Source organism: Odocoileus virginianus, chromosome 11 (genome assembly GCF_023699985.2).
Source record: "Odocoileus virginianus isolate 20LAN1187 ecotype Illinois chromosome 11, Ovbor_1.2, whole genome shotgun sequence".
NCBI lineage: Eukaryota > Metazoa > Chordata > Mammalia > Artiodactyla > Cervidae > Odocoileus > Odocoileus virginianus.
In genome coordinates, this window is record NC_069684.1 from 34,322,345 (window position 1) to 34,341,746 (window position 19,402).

Sequence of the window (19,402 nt, forward strand, 5' to 3'; positions counted from 1 at the left end):
CCCACCTCATCTCAGGATGAATTGGCAGGATGAGTTGGCAGCAGGCTCCCGGAGACTTGCTCGCCCTGACCCTGAGCAAGTCTGTCCCAGCCCCTGGTCAGTGCTCCAGCCTGACTGCTAACAGGAGTCTTCCACTTCCTGAACACAATGCAGATGATCAAGTCGCCAATTCGACTCCCCAGACATTCAGAACCAGGACGTGCCCGAGCCTGGCTGCTCCAGCGAAGGCCCCCTCCCACCGGCCCCGCTTACTGGTGGTGAAGCAGTGGCGGCAGGCGTAGCCCTTCAGCTCCTGCTCACTGTCCTCGCTGTCGAAGTCATCCTCGCTGGCGGAACTCAGGTCCACTGGGCATGATGGGCACATAAACGGGTGGGGGAGACACCATCACGCTGGGCCAAGACTGGACCCCGTTACCTCTGACCTGCCCCAGGCTCCGGGCCAACAGTCAGAGCGGCCCAGCAGGTTCACAAAGGACCATTCTGAATTTCTCAGGGCCGGTCATCAGAATGAAGAACTCGTGTATGAGGGGTGGTACCCAACAGTCTGCTCTGTCATTCTGGTGGTCTCCTGTCACACCTCAATCCTGGAGAAGCTGGCACTGATGCCCACAGATGGTGTATCTGAACAGGATGAGTGCATCCATGATGCCCTTCCTGACATTCCGAGGGGTTTCCTCTCCATCAAGGCTCAGCGCTCTCAAGGCCTACTGTTTCCAATTTGCATAAGCCACGTCTGTGACCCTCAGGCTGAGTGCCCTGGGCGAGGATAGGATCACAAGCCATGAATTTAGTTTTCAAAGGTTAAGAAGATGTGTGGGCTTCACTGTCATATCAGACTGCAGGTCACGCGGGACCAAGAGGAGGATTTCACAATAGTAGTAGGAAGAAGAAAATGTTAAATTGATCGTATTGTGACCACAAGTGCAGCACACTGTCTGCTAAGGGAGATCATCCTCCAAAGTAAAAAACTGCCTCAGGCCAAGGCCAGGACTTACAGATGATATTGTTTCAGAAAAATCTATATGCACAAGTAGTTTGTAAAACTCTTAGATCAGGCTTTGCAACACACACACACACACACACACACACACGCATGCAGATAAATAACCACCCCTCCACCCCCGCCCCAACACTGCCAAGGACGGCTGTGAGAGCAGGTCCACCCAGAGCTGGGACGTGGAAGCTTGTGGCATGTGCAAAGCCCACACTTACAGAATTCACTGGACGGGGGTCTGGAGGGCGTGTTGACGGGCGTGGACGCAGTGCGGGTCTTGATCCTCCGGAACACGGCCTGCCTACGGTGCCTGCGGTGGGCCCGGGAGCTGGCTGCTTCTGGGGTTTTCTTCCAGTAGTAATAGAAGGTGATCAGTTCTCCCTGCAGGAGAAGGGCTGGCTGTGAGGCAGATGCACAGCCTTTATCACGACTTTATCATAGCAGCCCTGGAGGCCTGGGCTCACTTGAGACACACCCATGGAGCAGCCTGTGCAATGGGCCAGTGGAGCCTGTCTGCCAGCCCGTCAGAGCATAACTTCTAGACATCAAGAACATTTATTCACTCAACAAGTATCTGCTGGGTGCCTACTATGAGCAGTTCTAAGCACTGGAGGTGCATCAATAAACCATCAACAGAAAGGAGAACCCCTGTCCTCCCAGCTGTGTGTTTATGTGTTTATGTACATGTGTGTGCGTGCACGAGTGCACACAGGGAACATCTCTGTGCACACCAAGTCGGTGAATCCACATGGGGCAACATGGAAATGCCCAGGCAGGGAGACCATTTCAGAAACAACTAAAGCAAACAACTGAGGTGGCAGGAACTGGGGCCAGGAGGGAGGTTGGGAAGAACAGAGCCCAAGCCCAGTGCTATACAGCCCCCAGCCAGGCCCAATGCCCACCCCGGACGAGCCAGCACAGAGTGCTGACGGCAAAGCCAAGGCCTGGCAAAAAGACTGAGAGTGGATGCGGCAGACAGTGGTGCTGGGCAGAGGCGACACCACGTGTCACGAGGTCGCTGTGTAAAGGCCAAAGGAGCTCCTCTTTTCATGCAGGGCCCCGAAGAAACAGAGCCAAGACAGCTTTGAAAACAAAGCCAGCAGAAACGAGTCCCAATGCAACTTTTTAATAAAGGGCACTTGTGGTACTCCCAGCCTCAAGGGGTTCAACCATACGTTCACACGTATACACATGTACATACACACAATATGCACATACCAACACACATGTACAGAATACATACGCGCACACACATACTCGTACACACATGTGTGCATACACATACACATGGGGGTTGGGGGCAGCAATGGCATGTTCCACTAACACTGGCTGACCAAAGACCAGTATCTTGGGGGTCTATGCTTTAAGAAAAAGTGTCTACTTAGAATTAAAAAATAGTTAAAACAGTGTGCCTAGATCAGAAAGCCTCGATCACACTGATCTTCCCTAATTACATCGCTACTGTGGAAAGTCAGCACCATATCTTGGGGTGTGTTCCTGAACGTGGGAGGGTCCCCACATCTGAGAGTTGGAGCTACTTGCCCAAGGCCCACTCTGCCTCATGGAAGGCTCTCCGCTTTGTGAATGCAGGAGCCAAAAAAGAAAAGCAAAGACTGTCCACCAGTGACCTGGGATCTAGCTGGAAAGACCAATGCTGAGGAGACTGAAGAGACGAATCAGTGCAGGTACCACATGACACATCCATGACCAATGGATGCCCAGTCACACGCGGTTTCTCTGAAAACACCCCCAGGAGTAAGTAAGCCACTCCCCATCCTCTTTCCAGTTCCACACAGTGGTACCTGAACAACACAGGAAAATGCAGCAATTGCCCTTGGATTTCTTCCTTGTTTGCCTACTACATGTTAGTCCACAAACACAGCCTACAATGTCCCCACAGTGAGGGGAGTGTCCTGAGCCTCTGAGGTCCCGACCTGAGATACCTCCTGGCTCCTGCCTCTTACTTCCTACCTTCCTGACTTAGCCAGTCATTTATCTATACTGATCGTTTGCTGTTGGCTGGCTGGAGGGCACAAACTCATAAATCCACTACGATTAAGAGATGTGTGCTGACATAAAAGTGACCTGGTTCCAGTTTTCCTATGAGGAAACAGACCAGAAGCCAGGGCAGGTCACTGTCACCCTTCAAACACTGTCAGAGCTGCAGGTGCCTCATCAGTTCAGAAGGGCAGCTGGTGCAGTAACTCACAGCCCAGGCCCAAAGAATTTCTGTTCCTCCCACCTCTACCTCCAGTGGAAGTTGTTTCAGGGGCCCAGGGACAGGTCTGAGATGTGAGGGGAAATGGTAAGCTGCAGGAGGCAAAATGAAATAAAAATGGGAGAGAAACCTGGAGGGGAGGCACGATCACCAGGTCTCTGCCACACCTCAGTCTGACCTGTAGGCTGTGAACAAGCCACCCTGACGGTTCTGGGCAGTCCTAGTCTGCAATTCACGGTTACAAGGGATCAGTTCTGTTTCTCAAACATGAATGAGTTTTCAAATGGTATTAAGAAATGGTAAAACCTGCAGATTCAAACAGGAGAAGCCAGAGTTCAAGCCCAACATCGGATGCCGGACAGAAAAGACTCAGGAAAAGCCCAGGTTCACAACCTGAGCCCTGCACTGGTCCTCCTCGAGTACGTGAGAAAGATCGGGACACACACACATAACATTAAAATAAGTGTCAACTTATGTCAACCTTAAGTAATAGTTTGTAAACAAGGAGCCTGGGACAGATGCCATCTTCTGAGTATCAAAGATCAAAATGACCAAGTCTGAAGGACTGCTGTGGTAAAATGAAAGAATATCAATTTCCAAATTTAGGGAAGACAGGGGAGTGACAAGAAATCTCAAATACCACTGTGGACATGTAAAATGGTCAAATCACTTTGCAGAACTCTTTTGGCAGTTCTTAGAAAGCCTAATGGGCTTCCCTGGTGGCTCAGATGGTAAAGTATCTGCCTCCAGTGCGAGACACGTGGGTTCAATCCCTGGGTCAGGAAGATCCCCTGGAGAAAAGGCATGGCAACCCACTCCAGCACTCTTGCCTGGAGAATCCCATGGACAGAGGAACCTGGCAGGCTAGTCCATGGGGTCACAAAAAGTCGGACACGACTGAGCGACTGACACTCAACACACAGAAAGCTGAACATGGACCACATGGCTTAGCAACGATTTCGCTCCTAGGTGTTCACCCCAAAGGAATACAAATATGTGTGCACACAAAGACTTTCACACAAACACTCTTAAACACTTCACTCTTCAAAGCCCCAAACAGCACCTTAATGGGAGAATGGACAAGCATACCCTGGTACACCCACTCATGAGAACGCTACTTGGCGGTAAAAAGGTAAAAATAACTGAGAGCTACAACAAGCGGGCGTACCTCAGACATCATATTGAATGGCAGCAGCCCACACGGAAGGGCCCAGGCAGGATGAGTGGTTGTCTGCTGTCTGGTGCATGAGGCGTGGGCGACTGCCTGTTAAAGGACCTGAGGAGACTTTCTGGGTGATGAGGCTGTCCTATAAATTGACTGCAGTGTTATCACATGGATGTGTACAGTTGTCCAAACTCACTGGACCTGTGCCCTCTGAGTGCATTTTTATGATCCATATGGTATACACACCAGTAATACATCAGCAAGTTGACTGGGGGGAAAAAAAAATTCCAGACCAGGTTTTATTAGCTGCCTCTCATCCACTGTAATGTCTAGGAAGGGATTAAACATTGGAATGGAGCAAATCTAGGAGGATTAGAAGCAGCATACTGGTGACTGCATGGGTGGCTAGGTCTTGAGCACAAACAAAAGAGCATGCCGGGGAAAGCTCTGGTTCTACAAACAGGAGTGAAGCAGCTCGAGGCCTCCCCAGGAATGAAGTCAATTGAACTTTAATCAAACATGCATAGCGTGTGCTGTGGAGACCCACTGCACATAAATTCAGGGAACAAAAGCTGCTGCAGAAATCAATAGCTTACTGAAACATTAACACAGGCAATCATTGATCAAAAGGCAGCTCCACAAAGGCAGCCTTGCAAATTAGCTCCTGCTTGTGCTTGCAAGCAAACACAGAGGCACAAATGTTGTCGACATGAATAGCCCGTAATGATCATTTTGTCCCCAGTGCTCTCAGCTCATCTCACAACAAGGCCTCACAGTCAACATGCCTCTCGTCTCGGGGCAGCGGTTTAGTGCCTGGGCAAAGCGGCAGAAGGGGTGAAGTCATCTTCAGGGGTTCTGTCATGGCTGCAGCTATTGCGGGAGGAGTGTTCATGGCCCGGGTCTGTATTTAGCAGATTCTCTCGCCCTCTCCAACTCCCTTGCCTTTTCTGTTGCTGCAAGAGTGGGGTGGGGGGTATCCTACAGGTCAGATGCAGAAAGCCATTGGCAATGAGACATGTGGCCCTAGATTAAGGACTCACTTTCCTCCCTGAGCCAGGTTCCCATACAGCAGGTCTTCTGTGGGGGTTAGAAAACTAGCCGTATTAGGTCTTTCTGACTTTCCACCAAAAGAAAAACCAGGGGAGGGGAGTGCCAGGCACAGAAGAGAAGGGAAGAAACAAGCTGCACAGGGCAGCACTCTGTCTGGGTGGATTGGGTGCCTGGGGGAGAGAAAGAAACCAAGACACAGAAACGAGTCAGGCAGACAGAGGTTCGGTCACAGGCGTGCCTATAACCAAGGCTTGGCCACTGGGAATCATGAGGAGGAATCATGGCTCCACTTCTGTGCTCTCCCCACACCCTACCCGCTCCCCACCCCTCTAGGCAAAAAACCATCAGGGCAGGCTCCCCTCCCTGCATTGCCCTGGGCAACCAGCTGAAGCACAGGGCTGGGATGGCTCAGTGGCCTCTGTCTGATCACCTCTCACAGGGAGCTTCTCAGATGTGAACCCACTTCAGGAAAGCTCTGCTTTACTCGAGGTGGGGTGGGTGGCGGGGAGACGATAAGCCAGGAGACTTGTTCCAGGGCCCGAATGGACACCACTGGATGTGGGCCACGGGCTGGAGTGGGAGCTGACAATCCTGCTGCTGGAAACTACCTTACCAGGTCAGTTTACTTACAGGCGGTTGGTAAGCTGAAACACTGCCCGTGAACCCAGCTGCTGCTTCCTTTCCCTCATTCAGCCATCGCACTGCTAAGCCAGGAGAGGAGAGCCTGTAACCTGTCCTATACAATAAAAGGATAATCTCTTTTCTAAAGTAAGATGAGCTATGTGTGTTCTCTGTTAAGGGACCTTGGGGAAGCAGAAGCACAGACAGAATGCTTAAGAGGAAGGTGCTACAGGCACTGCCAGTATCAAAGGTTCCTTCTCAGGGGCCTGTTTGTCTCTAAGACCATGAAGGAGCACACTTCCCAGCCCCAGGGTCTCTTCCCCCCTCAGCCCGGCACTAAGTCCTCAGACACAGGCCCTCTGGGAGTCTAGTGCGCAGGCTAAAAAAGGCAGTCAGCTATTTTTCACCCCATTACTTAAGCTTAAGGGCACACCCAAGATTGAGTCCAATTTGTTGTGATTATAACAAAATTATTACTGCTACATCCATCCACACAAGTCTCAACACCCCAAGGTGGTGGGAGAAGAGATCCAGGGACCCTGGCTCAGAGTCCAGGGTTGACATCTACAATTAGGTTCTCTCTTTACAAGCCAAGGAAGGCCTCAGTCTTTTATAAATAACCCTGGACATGCAGCACACCCTGCGCTCAGCTCAGGGTACAGACAGTGTTCTTTTCTCTTCCACTTCCACAACATGGTTCCGTGGACCAGCAGAAACAGTGCTGACCACTGGTCTTCTGTTAAGCTGTGTGAAGGAAGGCCTTGGAAAACCAGTGTCCTCCTTTCTGTACGTGCAGGGAGGGGCAGGGCAGGTGCAGGAGACAAGAAGTAACCCAGGTCCCTGCACACTACCGAGAACCCAGCACCAGCCCTAGAAGGTTCCCAGTAGAGCCACCCACAAATGCCCTTCTGCTGTGAGCGGAAAGGAATTTCCTCTTTACCGAAGTTTTAACACTGCCTACACTAAGAAGTGGGGGGAGCAGAAGAGATAGGGGTGGGGAGGCAGGCCTGGAAGCTGCTTGTGAGAAGGGCATTAAAATACAGCCTCTTTCTGAGGCCATTTTACAGGCCCTCCAGGCCCACAGTCAGCGTGGTGGGACAGGGGCCACGAAACGGCAAGTGACCTTCATGTGCCACTGACACACCCCACTGCAGGGGTCAGAAAGTAAACATTTAGAAGAAGTTCTTTTCTTTCTCTAAGACCTATTAGCAACTGTTCAGATGCTGAATATTTTAACTTGAGTACACAGAGAGAGTGCAGTTAAGTGATCACCACAGAAGGCCTCAAGTCAACATGTCAATGGACAGTGAGAAGCAGAGCAGCCGTTTCTTTGCTAAAACTTTTGTTTAGAGAATGCCCTTCAGTCATGGACTGGCTCCTTCTTTGGTGGTTCAGGTAAAAAGGGTGAAGAAACTCACCACTTACTTTCTGCACAGAACAGAGATATAAAGCTTAAAAGCAAAAAAAAAAAAAAAAAAAAAGGTGTGCTTCTGCAAGGAGAAGATACAGGAAGCAGTGAGTGGTGATGAAACAAGCCCCAACCCAGGCAGGGGTGGGGGCGGCAGCAGGAAAAGGAGATGCACACAGCACAGAGCCTCGAAGCATCTATGCTTCGGTCCCCAGCCCAGGGCCCCAGGAAGAGACAGGGAGGCCCCTGGAGCTGGGGCCAGGGAGCCTGCCTGGGATGTCCTCTGGGAAGAGCCGCTCTAACCCTTTTGATTTCCACAGCCACCTCTGCCTGTGCATTACAGCTGCACTGTTTCTTGGCACAAATGACTGACTGATTCAAGGGTAGTGAAACCAGTCAGTGAAACTTCCTGGCACAGACTCCCATGCAGGTCACTCTTGCTCCGAGGACTCCAGGACTGGACCTGACGACAGAGGGGCTGAGGTGAGAGCCGGGCACGGGGTAGGACCATCCACTGAGTGCAGTGGGTAGCTGCTTTCAGTGATCTCTCTCCAGCAGGCAACTGCTTGACTTCCAGCAATGAGTCTGGTAATTAAAGCAATGCTCTCCTGGTTCCTTCTTTTGTTAACCAACCAGATCACCTCATCCCTGAAGGAGCCCGGACACTGTCAGCCTGCTCTCCTGCTGACGGGTATTTCCACCTCTGTGGTCTCGGGGTATGTTCAGGAGGAAGATGCCAGGCTCGAAGGTGCAGCAGAACCACAGCCACCTAACTTCGTGGCCACACCGAGAAGACCCGCGCCCCGGGGCAGGCTCCCGACCCTCCATACCCGCTCCTGCTATCCAAGGTGCAGCTCCTCTCCTGGAGACAAAGGGAAAGGAGGAAAGGGAAGACTCTGGAAGTCTCTGAAGGTCTCCTAGGTTTAGCTGGTTATAATGATGAGGCCACGCAAAGAAACTCGGAGACACTCCTGAACAAGGCCCTCTTGCTGCCCTTTTCGTAAATCCCAACTGTGCAGGGTAAAGGGGAGGAAAAATCTTTTCTTCTTTCTTTTTAAAACAATTACCACCACTACATTTGAACACTGTGAAGGAAAGGGGACAGGCCAGGGTTTTTTTTAAACTCAAAACCATGGGATTTCCTAAGCTTTATGCTGATTCAGTTGCTGATGTGGCCACCTGTGCTCCCACCTCTGCTCCCACACCTTCCCTCGGATGTTCAGATCTGAGGTCCCAGGATGGCCTGTCCCCTCCCACACAGAGACCAGGCCAGTCCTCTCATCTTGTCAACTTCCGCCTCTGAATCACTGAAGGCACCTCAAGGCCTGCAGGGAAATGCCTGGCTGCTTCGCCGCCTCCCCCAGGCGTTCTCTCTGTCCCCAGAAGATAGAGTGTGCGCTCTCCGGCTCACACCAAACAGGACGGGCAGCACGTCCCTCAGTGCTCTCCTTCTGCCGGCAGGACGCAGCCCCGTGAACCCTCACTGCTCTGTTTTCTTGACGTCTGCCCGAGCCCTCCTCACCACTCAGGGCTCCGGCCGTCACAGATGCCATCCCACTCCTCTGTCCTGTACACACGGGCTCTCCCTTGGGCTGGAGCCACAAACGAGCCTGTCCAGCGGTCAAGTCTAAGCCCATCCCATATGCAGGCCCACCCTAGAGTCTGGGGCATCACCTCAAACATAATGAGTGTTCAAAAAACAGCTGACGGAGTGAGTATTTTCTGAGAACTAAAATTTACCTGAAGTGAACACTAAAAGCATAAAACTTTAGAGAAATGGAAGCAACACTGCCAGCTTTTCAGAAATGGACACAAGATTGCTAACATTTTATTTTGCCAGGTAAGGTCATTAAAAATAACTACCTGATCTCAACATTATTTCACAAAAGAAATGACATTTTATCTTTTCTAAAAAGTATAATAAGATAGACAATCTCTAAACTAGAGTTCCTTAATTTGATATCTAGTGTTAACATGAACTGACTACAGTGTCCTTGCTTTTCATTTCCCACGGTCCGATGAAGACAGAATCCTCGCACCTGCACAGTTGCTTGCAATTGACTGCTCTCAGGTGGGCATCACGGCTGGTGCGAGGGCGGGCTTAGGAACCCAGTGCCCCCACTTCCTCACCAGTGGCTTTTTCCACAGACCAACTTATCACCCTTTTACTGGGCTGTTGTCAAATCTACAATAACGATGGCTAGGCACTATAAACATGCACTTTCCATACCTTCGTATGTTTAGTCGTCATAGTACCCTAACACTGTCATCATCCCTGCTTTATAAATAAGATGACAAGCCACAAGGAAACTGGTCACAGCTTCAGCAGGCAGCCCTGGGGGTCTCACTCGAGTCTTATGCTCTTAATCACTCTATGAACTAAGGGGAAATAATCTTTGTTTGAAGTCTGAGGCTTGAATTTATCTTTCTTATCTAAAGAGCTCAGTTCAATAGTATCTTAAACCTACTAACTGGACCCTGGGTAGTGGGGGCTGAAGAGCACTGTGCATCCCTGAGCACAACGGGCAGCCAGCCTTCCTACCCCAGCACCCATGAATTATAGTACCGTACCCACCTGAAGCGATTCTTGGGGGACCAAGATCAGAGACACACATGGCAGGCATGTGTGCACAAACCCAGAGAAGTATTGCCTTCCCACACATTTCAAGAACAGACTCCACTTCTTCAAAGTCTTGTCCCTGGACCCTCGATGGAGGCCATGGGCATGAGCACCCTTCCAGACCTGCTCACCACACCTGGGCCACCCAGTGGCTCCTGCTCAGAAGCCCTTGGCCACTTCAAACTCTAGGCTACAAATGTCATGGACATGTGCCAAGCATGGGGTCGTCGCATGCCACTTCATCCTAAAGTCCTTCCTGGACTCTTCCTCTAGGAGGAAGTCTGAGTTTAGATCAGGTTGGGGCCCTTTTGCGCACATAACAAAACCTTTCTCAAAATGAGCTTCGGCTAAAGTGTCTAAGTAAAGGAGTGAACCAGCCCCAGCTAGAAGCATCTAAGTAAAGCAGTGACGACCTCCAATGGCTCTCAAAACCACGGATGTGACTCACGGCTCCTGGATGGACCCCCTGAACCTCCACACTGTGGCTGCTCCTTTCCAAGCAGCTCCATTAGAAAAATCTATCTACTAGGCTTCCCTGGTGGCTCAGTGGTAAAGAATCTTCCTGCCAAAGCAGGGGACATGAGTTTGATCCCTTGTCCAAGACGATCTCACACGCCATGGGACAAATATGCCCATAAGTCGCAACTACTGAAGCCTGAGTGCCCTAGGGCCTGTGCTTGCAACAAGAGAAGCAGAGAGTAGCCCCTGCTAGCAGCAGAGAGCCCTGAAGCAGCATCGAAGACCCAACACAGCCAAAAATTACATACATAAATTTTTAATGTATCTATTTACATAAATAATTTTTAATGTATTTATTTACTTGGCTGCACCCTGTCTTAGTTGAGGCATGTGGGATATAGTTCCCCAACCAGAAAGAGAACCCAGGCCCCCGGCACTGGGAGTATGGAGTCTTAGCCACTGGACCACCAGGAAGTCCCAAAATAAGTAATTTTTTTTTAAAAGCTATCTATCAACTGAGCACCAGCCAGAAGGTACTGCCACTTAACAAAAAACAGTAACAAAAAATAACAGATCTGGAAATAACTGATTTGAAGACACAGATCAAGACCATCACCAACTGGGTCTAAACTCCAGACTGAACTGAAGGGCTCCCAGTCATGTGTGGGGCCCACACCAGTCCCTGGCACAGAAGCCAGGCAGTCCTAACGCAGCCACGTAATGGGTTTTCACTTAGCACAGACCCCCACCAAACTGCCCACCTGGGGGAGGGAAACTTTATTTTTGGCTTTACTGTTTGTCAACATTTTAAATATAATAATGTCAACACCAGGAATCTCGTTTTCTCTGTAAAACCTCAAGAATTCATTCACTGAAATCAGTTTTCTTTCCCACAAGCTGAATACTTCATTATTTCCTGAATTTATTTTATTGGAGTTCAGCAACAGGGCAAGTGGGATTTCACTGCCTTTGGTTCTATCACCGCATCACCCTTCTTAATGTTTTCTAGTTCATGTAACAAAACCACAATTCTGCCAGCAAAGGGAGAGAGAGAAGAGTGAGGGGGGAAAAAAGAAAGCCATAAAACTGTTAAAACCGCCATTCTCCATCTCGTAAACATTTTTCTATTTATTGGCCTTTCATTGTGTGTGCAATCTTATTATCCCTGCACAGTATCAAAGTGACACCCGTCAGGGTCACCCTATAAAATATACGTTGGCAACATAACGTTCAATGACGGGAATGGGACAAAAGATGAGGGATGGGGGAGAGTGGCAGCTGTAGGACATTTTAAAGGGATCATCAGTTATAGCTGTGCATTTCCCGAGGTGATAATTGAATACCAGGGGCCAGAGGGAAACCCATTTTTGAGTTCAGAAAGGATAGTTAAGAGAAAAATGTTTTTGTATTGGAAGCATGTAATGACTGCCAGGAAATGAGAACAGCTACTCCAGCAACACTGCCTCTTGTATTTTACAGTTTTTATGGATACGTGGCAAGTTATCAAGTTCAATCCATTTCTGCAAGTTGAATTTTGAAATAAAGGGAAGACTTCCTCATTGCAAAGAAAGGAGGGAAAGGGTATTTAATTTAGTCATTGTATCACATTTGTTTAATAAAAGGAACGGGGCAAAGATGACTCTTCAAAGCACAAAAACACAACTACAGTACTGCATCCCTCTTTTCAGAGGTGAAATGTGTCATGTCTTTCACCTAAATTTTCGAAGATCTTGGAAAAATCCAGACAGGCTTGCAAACCACACCTGTGCTTCTCTGTGCTCCTGGCTCTCAAAAGCAGCTAGCAGTGGCTTCGCGGCAGCTTTCAGCATAGAAGATCTCCAGAAAGGAGGTCGAGGAACAGTGACTCCCCACATGCAAGTTGTTCAGGCTGGGGAGTGCCCCCCCAGTTCCTGTGCCCAAGTCCTTCATGGAGAGCTCCCAGGGAAGGAGGCGGGGAACCTCCAACCCCTTAGCCGTGAGAGAAGCTGACAATCAATCACCAGCAGGGGAGGTGGGGGACCCCAGATTTTGCTTGCGGGGGAAGAACAGGTATCAAAGAGGGGAAAGTGGTGCAGTCACCGGCCTCGCCCCTGTCAGTGAGGCCACGGGTTTCCTCGCGGCTGCTTCACTGTGACCCAGAACAACTAGCCCAAGTCTGGAACACCTGATGGATACTTGAGGTGCAAGACACCGAGCTCACCTGGGCGGGTGTGGTGGAGAGGGAGGGGACCACAGGATGGACAGACAGCTGTCCGCAGAACATCAAGGAAGCCCCCACAGTAAAAAGCCTGTGCCACTCCACATGGCTGCCAGCAGATAAGCGAGAGGTCACAGTCTGCGCTCCCAAGGTTAAGCGAAGGTGCCAGGCACCGTGACCACAGCTGCTCTGGGGCCGGCGGTCTCTGAGCATCATGCTGGTGACTCACGTGAACCCACTCACTGAGATTCAGAACACATGTGTGATGTGACCCCAGGACTTTGGGCTGCAGTTTATGAAAACAACTTGTTGATTTCTTATCACAGTTCATGGTGAGGGCTCTGAGGGCTCTCTCCCCCAGTTCTTATCTAGGTCTCCTGGTCTGGGGGTGCTGGTTCCCACAGGAGGCTGAGGAGTGCATGGGTGCTATGGTTATGCAGCCTGCGAGGGTGCATGGATGGGTCCTCTTGTGGGGCGGGGCGGGGGGCGCCTCCTTTGGCTCAGCTGCTTGGGGAAGCTGTTTTCCTGGCAGCGTCTCCCACCCTAAAAGGGAACCTGGCAAGATCATGCTGCCACTATGGGGCTGACTACCCCGAGGAGAGTGGAGGTGTCCCTGGTGATCTCTCACACCTCTTCAACAAGCTGGATGGAGCCAGGTCTCTAAAACAAGCTATGTGGTAGGGAAGACTACCCAGGGCTGACCAGGATCTTTTCCCTCTTGTGTAATGTGATGCAGACTTACACAGCTCTTGTTCTGGGGACAAATCACCAGTGTCACCATCCTGGGTGGCTGCAATCACCCCACTCTAGCTTCCCCCTCTCCCTCAGACTGATGCGGGTGTGGCTAAGAGGTGGGGCAAAGTGCTCCCGGGGGACATCTGAACCTGAACCCCCAACTTTATGTTGAGATTGGCCTGGGACATGTACATGTTCTCTGTTCACACTTGGGAAATAATCTTTCCTTCATGCCCCACGTGTTGGTAAAAGGTCACTCTTGTGCACTGGCCTGGACTTTCCTACAAAGGGGAACACTGACAGATGAGCTCTGCATTCCTACTACCCAAAACCCAAGTCCCAGAAATGACCCTAAAAAGTCAACAAACAACATCAATTCAAGAACTTTAAAACCATAAGCATTTCCAGTTGCAGAAAGTCTCAGAAACGGCCTTTATCCAGTTCTGCTTCACTTCCCAAAAGAGGTCAAAACCCTTTGCAGTGAAGAAGAAGAAAGGCAGGCATTTCTCTGTGAGGTGACTTCAGACTTGAGCCCACGACCACAGGGCTTTCTGCTGAGAAAGCTGTAGTCACGGCAGAGCAGTGTTTCCAAAGAGATGTCCCTTGGGCCCTGGTCTCTATTTTAAAAACAGAAAAATATAGCATCCCACTCACTGAATTTTGACATTAAGAAGAGTCGGTGCATACAGAGTATTTAGCAGTGCTTGGCCTACTGTAAAAGACACACAAATGTTTGTTAGGACACTAGAGTTGGGTGGTGGCGGTTACAAACGTCTGTTCTTTTGCCTGAGTGGAAAATTACTGTATCACAGTCACAAATGAAACACAAAGTCCTAAGTAAGAGAAAGCAAACAAACTCAGTATTTTTAGAAACAGCAAAAGTATTAAATATTTTTTAAAATTCCAATTCAATTTTTTTTTAAAAAGCAGAACTGAGTTGAACTGGATGGAGAGAAGAGTGAAACTGTATTCATAAAGCCACAGAGATCTGCATGGTTCAAGTGCATGCACTGGCCTAAGAGATGAACTTGCTGTGTTTGTGGGGCTGACCAGGCCCATCCCTGGGAGCCACAGGCACACAGTCAAGCCCTGATGATGCCAGTAACCTCAACAGTATGACAAACGAGACCCACGTATCCCAGCTCAACACCTTCTGCCACAGAGAACCACTTCTCACCTGCACCCATTAACCTATGATCAGTACAAACCAAAACAGTAAAATGAGCCAGAATCCAGCCTCTGGGGACTAGTAACGCAACACAGGCTGTGGCAGCTGGGATCACGAGTGCTGTACCGAGTTCTTCCCAGTCCTCCACGACTAGTTATGTGTCCATGGAAAGGCTAGTTAACCTCATCTGTAAAACAGGGGTGATTTAACAGTAGCTCCCTCCTTTATGAGGTTGTGGTTAGGCCTGAAATGCTAAGAGGTGTCTGGCACATACACTCAATAAATGACATCTATGATGTTTATTCTCTTTCCATTTGGGAAAAGGACTAGAAACTTCAAACTAAGTTCAACTCAAAGGACTGGTTTAATTAACTGAATTAAAAAAAAAACCAAAAAACAGGAAAAAAAAGAACCACAATCTTCCAAAGAATGTTTCTGTAACTGACTTCTTTCATCTGTCACGTCCCCCCCAAAACCACAGGCACATTATATTGTCAAAGAATAAGGGACTGTTCAGTTCAGTCGCTCAGTCATGTCCAACTCTTTGCGACCCCATGAATCGCAGCACACCAGGCCTCCCTGTTCATCACCAACTCCTGGAGCTTACTCAAACTCATGTCCATCGAGTCGGTGATGCCATCCAGCCATCTCATCCTCTGTCGTCCCCTTCTCCTCCTGCCCCTAATCCCTCCCAGCATCAGGGTCTTTTCAAATGAGTCAACTCTTCGCATGAGGTGGCCAAAGTATTGGAGTTTCAGCTTCAGCATCAGTCCTTCCAATGAATAGCCAGGACTGATCTCCTTTAGGATAGACTGGTTGGATCTCCTTGCAGTCCAAGGGACTCTCAAGAGTCTTCTCCAACACCACAGTTCAAAAGCATCAATTCTTCGGCGCTCAGCTTTCTTCACAGTCCAACTCTCACATCCATACGGAAAAACCATAGCCTTGACTAGACGGACCTTTGTTGGCAAAGTAATGCCTCTGCTTTTTAGTATGCTATCTAGGTTGGTCATAACTTTCCTTTCAAGGAGTAAGTGTCTTTTAATTTCATGGCTGCAATCACCATCTGCAGTGATTCTGGAGCCCAAAAAAATAAAGTATGACACTGTTTCCCCATCTATTTCCCATGAAGTGATGGGACCAGATGCCATGATCTTAGTTTTCTGAATGTTGAACTTTAAGCCAACTTTTTCACTCACCTCTTTCACTTTCATCCACTTTCATCATGAGGCTTTTTAGTTCCTCTTCACTTTCTGCCATAACGGTGGTGTCATTTGCATATCTGAGGTTATTGATATTTCTCCCGGCAATCTTCATTCCAGCTTGTGCTTCTTCCAGCCCAGCATTTCTCATGATGTACTCTGCATATAAGTTAAAAAGCAGGGTGACAATATACAGCCTTGAGGTACTCCTTTTCTTATTTGGAACCAGTCTGTTGGCCCATGTCCAGTTCTAACTGTTACTTCCTGACCTACATACAGGTTTCTCAAGAGGTGTGTCAGGTGATCTGGTATTCCCATCTCTTTCAGAATTTTCCACAGTTTATTGTGATCCACACAGTCAAGGGCTTTGGCTTAGTCAATAAAGCAGAAATAGATGTTTTTCTAGAACCCTCCTGCTTTTTCGATGATCCAGTGTATGTTGGCAATTTGATCTCTGGTTCCTCTGCCTTTTCTAAAACCAGCTTGAACATCTGGAAGCTCACGGTTCATGTATTGCTGAAGCCTGGCTTGGAGAACTTTCAGCATTACTTTACTAGCGTGTGAGATGAGTGCAATTGTGTAGTAGTTTGAGCATTCTTTGGGATTGGAATGAAAACTGACCTTTTCCAGTCCTGTGGCCATTGCCGAGTTTTCCAAATTTGCTGACATACTGAGTGCAGCACTTTCACAGCATCATCTTTCAGGATTTGAAATAGCTCAACTGGAATTCCATCACATCCACTAACTTTGTTCGTAGTGATGCTTTCTAAGGCCCACCTGACTTCACATTCCAGGATGTCTGGCTCTAGGTGGGTGATCACACCATTGTGATTGATTATCTGGGTCATGAAGATCTCTTTTGTACAGTTCTTCTGTGTATTCTTTCCACCTCTTCTTAATATCTTCTGTTTCTGTTAGGTCCAAACCATTTCTGTCCTTTATCGAATCCATCTTTGCATGAAATGTTCCCTTGGTATCTCTAATTTTCTTGACGAGATCTCTAGTCTTTCCTATTCTGTTGTTTCCCTCTATTTCTTTGCATTGATCGCTGCGGAATGCTTTCTTACCTCTCCTTGCTATTCCGTGGAACTCTGCATTCAAATGGGAATATCTTTCCTTTTCTCCTTTGCTTTTCGCTTCTCTTCTTTTCACAGCTATTTGTAAGGTCTCCTCAGACAACCATTTTGCCTTTTTGCATTTCTTTTCCATGGGAATGGTCTTGATCCCTGTCTCCTGTACAATGTCAGGAACCTCCGTCCATAGTTCATCAGGCACTCTGTCTATCAGATCTAGTCCCTTAAATCTATTTCTCACTTCCACTGTATAGTCATAAGGGATTTGATTTAGGTCATACCTGAACGGTCTAGTGGTTTTCCCTACTTTCTTCAATTTAAGCCTGAATTTGGCAATAAGGAGTTCATGATCTGAGCAACAGTCAGCTCCTGATCTTGTTTTTGCTGACTGTATAGAGCTTCTCCATCTTTGGCTGCAAAGAATATAGTCAATCTGATTTCAGTGTTGACCATCCGGTGATGTCCATGTGTAGAGTCTTCTCTTGTGTTGTTGGAAGAGAGTGTTTGCTATGACCAGTGCGTTCTCTTGGCAAAACTCTATTAGCCTTGGCACTGCCTCATTCCGTACTCCAAGGCCAAATTTGCCTATTACTCCAGGTGTTTCTTGACTTCCTACTTTTGCATTCCAGTCCCCTATAATGAAAAGGATGTCTTTTCTGGTTGTTACTTCAGCTTCTTCAGCATTACTGGTTGGGATACAGGCTTGGATTACCATGATACTGAATGATTTGCCTTGGAAACGAACAGAGATCATTCTGTCATTCTTGAGATTGCATCCAAGTACTGCATTTCGGACTCTCTTGTTGACCATGATGGCTCCTCCATTTCTTCTAAGGGATTCCTGCCCACAGTAGTAGATATAATGGTCATCTGAGTTAAATTCACCCATTCCGGTCCATTTTAGTTCGCTGACTCCTAGAATGTCGACATTCACTCTTGCCATCTCCTGTTTGACTACTTCCAATTTGCCTTGATTCATGGACCTAACATTCCAGGTTCCTATGCAAAATTGCTCTTTACAGCATCGGACCTTGCTTCTATCACCAGTCACATCCACAAGTGGGTATTGTTTTTGCTTTGGCTCCATCCCTTCATTCTTTCTGGAGTTATTTCTCCGCTGATCTTCAGTAGCATACTGGGCACCTACCGACCTGGGGAGTTCCTCTTTCAGTATCCTATCATTTTGCCTTTTCATAGGAGCTACCCCATGTCCAAGGAGTGGCGGCTGTGCAGATGCAGGAGGGCCAAGAGGAGCTACTCCACGTTCAAGGTCAGGAGGGACAGTCGTGAGGAGATACTCCTCATCCAAGGCAAGGAGCAGCGACTGCACTTTGCTGGAGCAGCCATGAAGAGATACCCCACGTCCAAGGTAAGAGAAACCCAAGTAAGACAGTAGGTGTTGCGAGAGGGCAAAGGGCAGACACACTGAAACCATAGTCACAGAAAACTAGCCAATCCGATCACAGGACCACAGCCTTGTCTAACTCAATGAAACTAAGCCACGCCGTGTGGGGCCACCCAAGATGGACGGGTCATGGTGGAGAGGTCTGACAGAATGTGGTCCACTGGAGAAGGGAATGGCAAACCACTTCAGTATTCTTGCCTTGAGAACCTGATGAACAGTATGAAAAGGGACTGTTAGGTGTAGTAAATGATAATGGTGTTTGGGGCAAGCTCACCGTACAAAAGACAGCACAGGTCAAAGGTGAGCATTCTCCCCAAAGTTTCCAAATAGAAACATCAGAACATACAGTCACTTAAAAGCCCCCCTGAGGCAACTTAGAAAGCCTTTTATCTGCTCAACCCCAGCTTCTAGTCTTAGACAATCATCAGGAGAATGAGAACATGTGGCATCTCCACACAGTTCAGCAGGAATGAGCTAAGAGAATGGGCCTGCTAATCTGCAGGTTTATCAGCTGTCCCCACACTTCAATGTAGAATTACCTTTGACCGACAGGATGGTAAAGTCCAGCTTGGAGGACTTGGAACATCCCATTATTTAACTTCATGACATTATAACTCCACTCTTAAAAGCACCAAAAAACATTAACTACAATGAACTTCGTTAGTGAACTTTAAGAATAGTCTCTTATGAAAATGTGGAATATAACTGTCACAAACTGCTGACTGAAAACCGCTGGCTTACACTGGTACTAAAGCACCTACATCCTAACACAGTTAATAACAAGAGTAGGGATCCTCTCCTGGGAACTCAGGAAATCACTTCCTCAGTGATTCACATAGGGCAGTAGATAAAGAAGCAAGGCGTTAGCTGCTCCAGACAACAGCAAAGATACAAGGTTACAGACTAACCCCAGACAAGAGGAAGGCTGGCCTGATGTGTACCACTTAAAAATTCTTGTCACATGTGATCAGAAAAGCTGATGTCACAACCAGATGCTCTGAAGACATTTCCTTTGCTCCCTCTAGTGACAGGAAACAGCACAGCTCTGTACACTCCTCAACTGTTCCAAAAGGTGCTAATAAAGCAC

General features: G+C 48.4%; 1 protein-coding gene across 11 annotated transcripts in view; it reads right to left on the bottom strand.

Moving 5' to 3' along the window:
- RERE (arginine-glutamic acid dipeptide repeats) overlaps positions 1-19,402 on the bottom strand; it is a 405,272-nt gene that overhangs the window by 9,938 nt on the left and 375,932 nt on the right. For all 11 annotated transcript variants that reach the window (XM_020913245.2, XM_070474246.1, XM_070474245.1 and 8 more), the window contains 2 exons: positions 1,213-1,375; positions 253-345 (listed from right to left, as the gene is read on the bottom strand). In XM_020913245.2, coding sequence (XP_020768904.2) covers positions 253-345; positions 1,213-1,375 — 256 coding nt within the window. The remainder of the gene's footprint in view (positions 1-252; positions 346-1,212; positions 1,376-19,402) is intronic.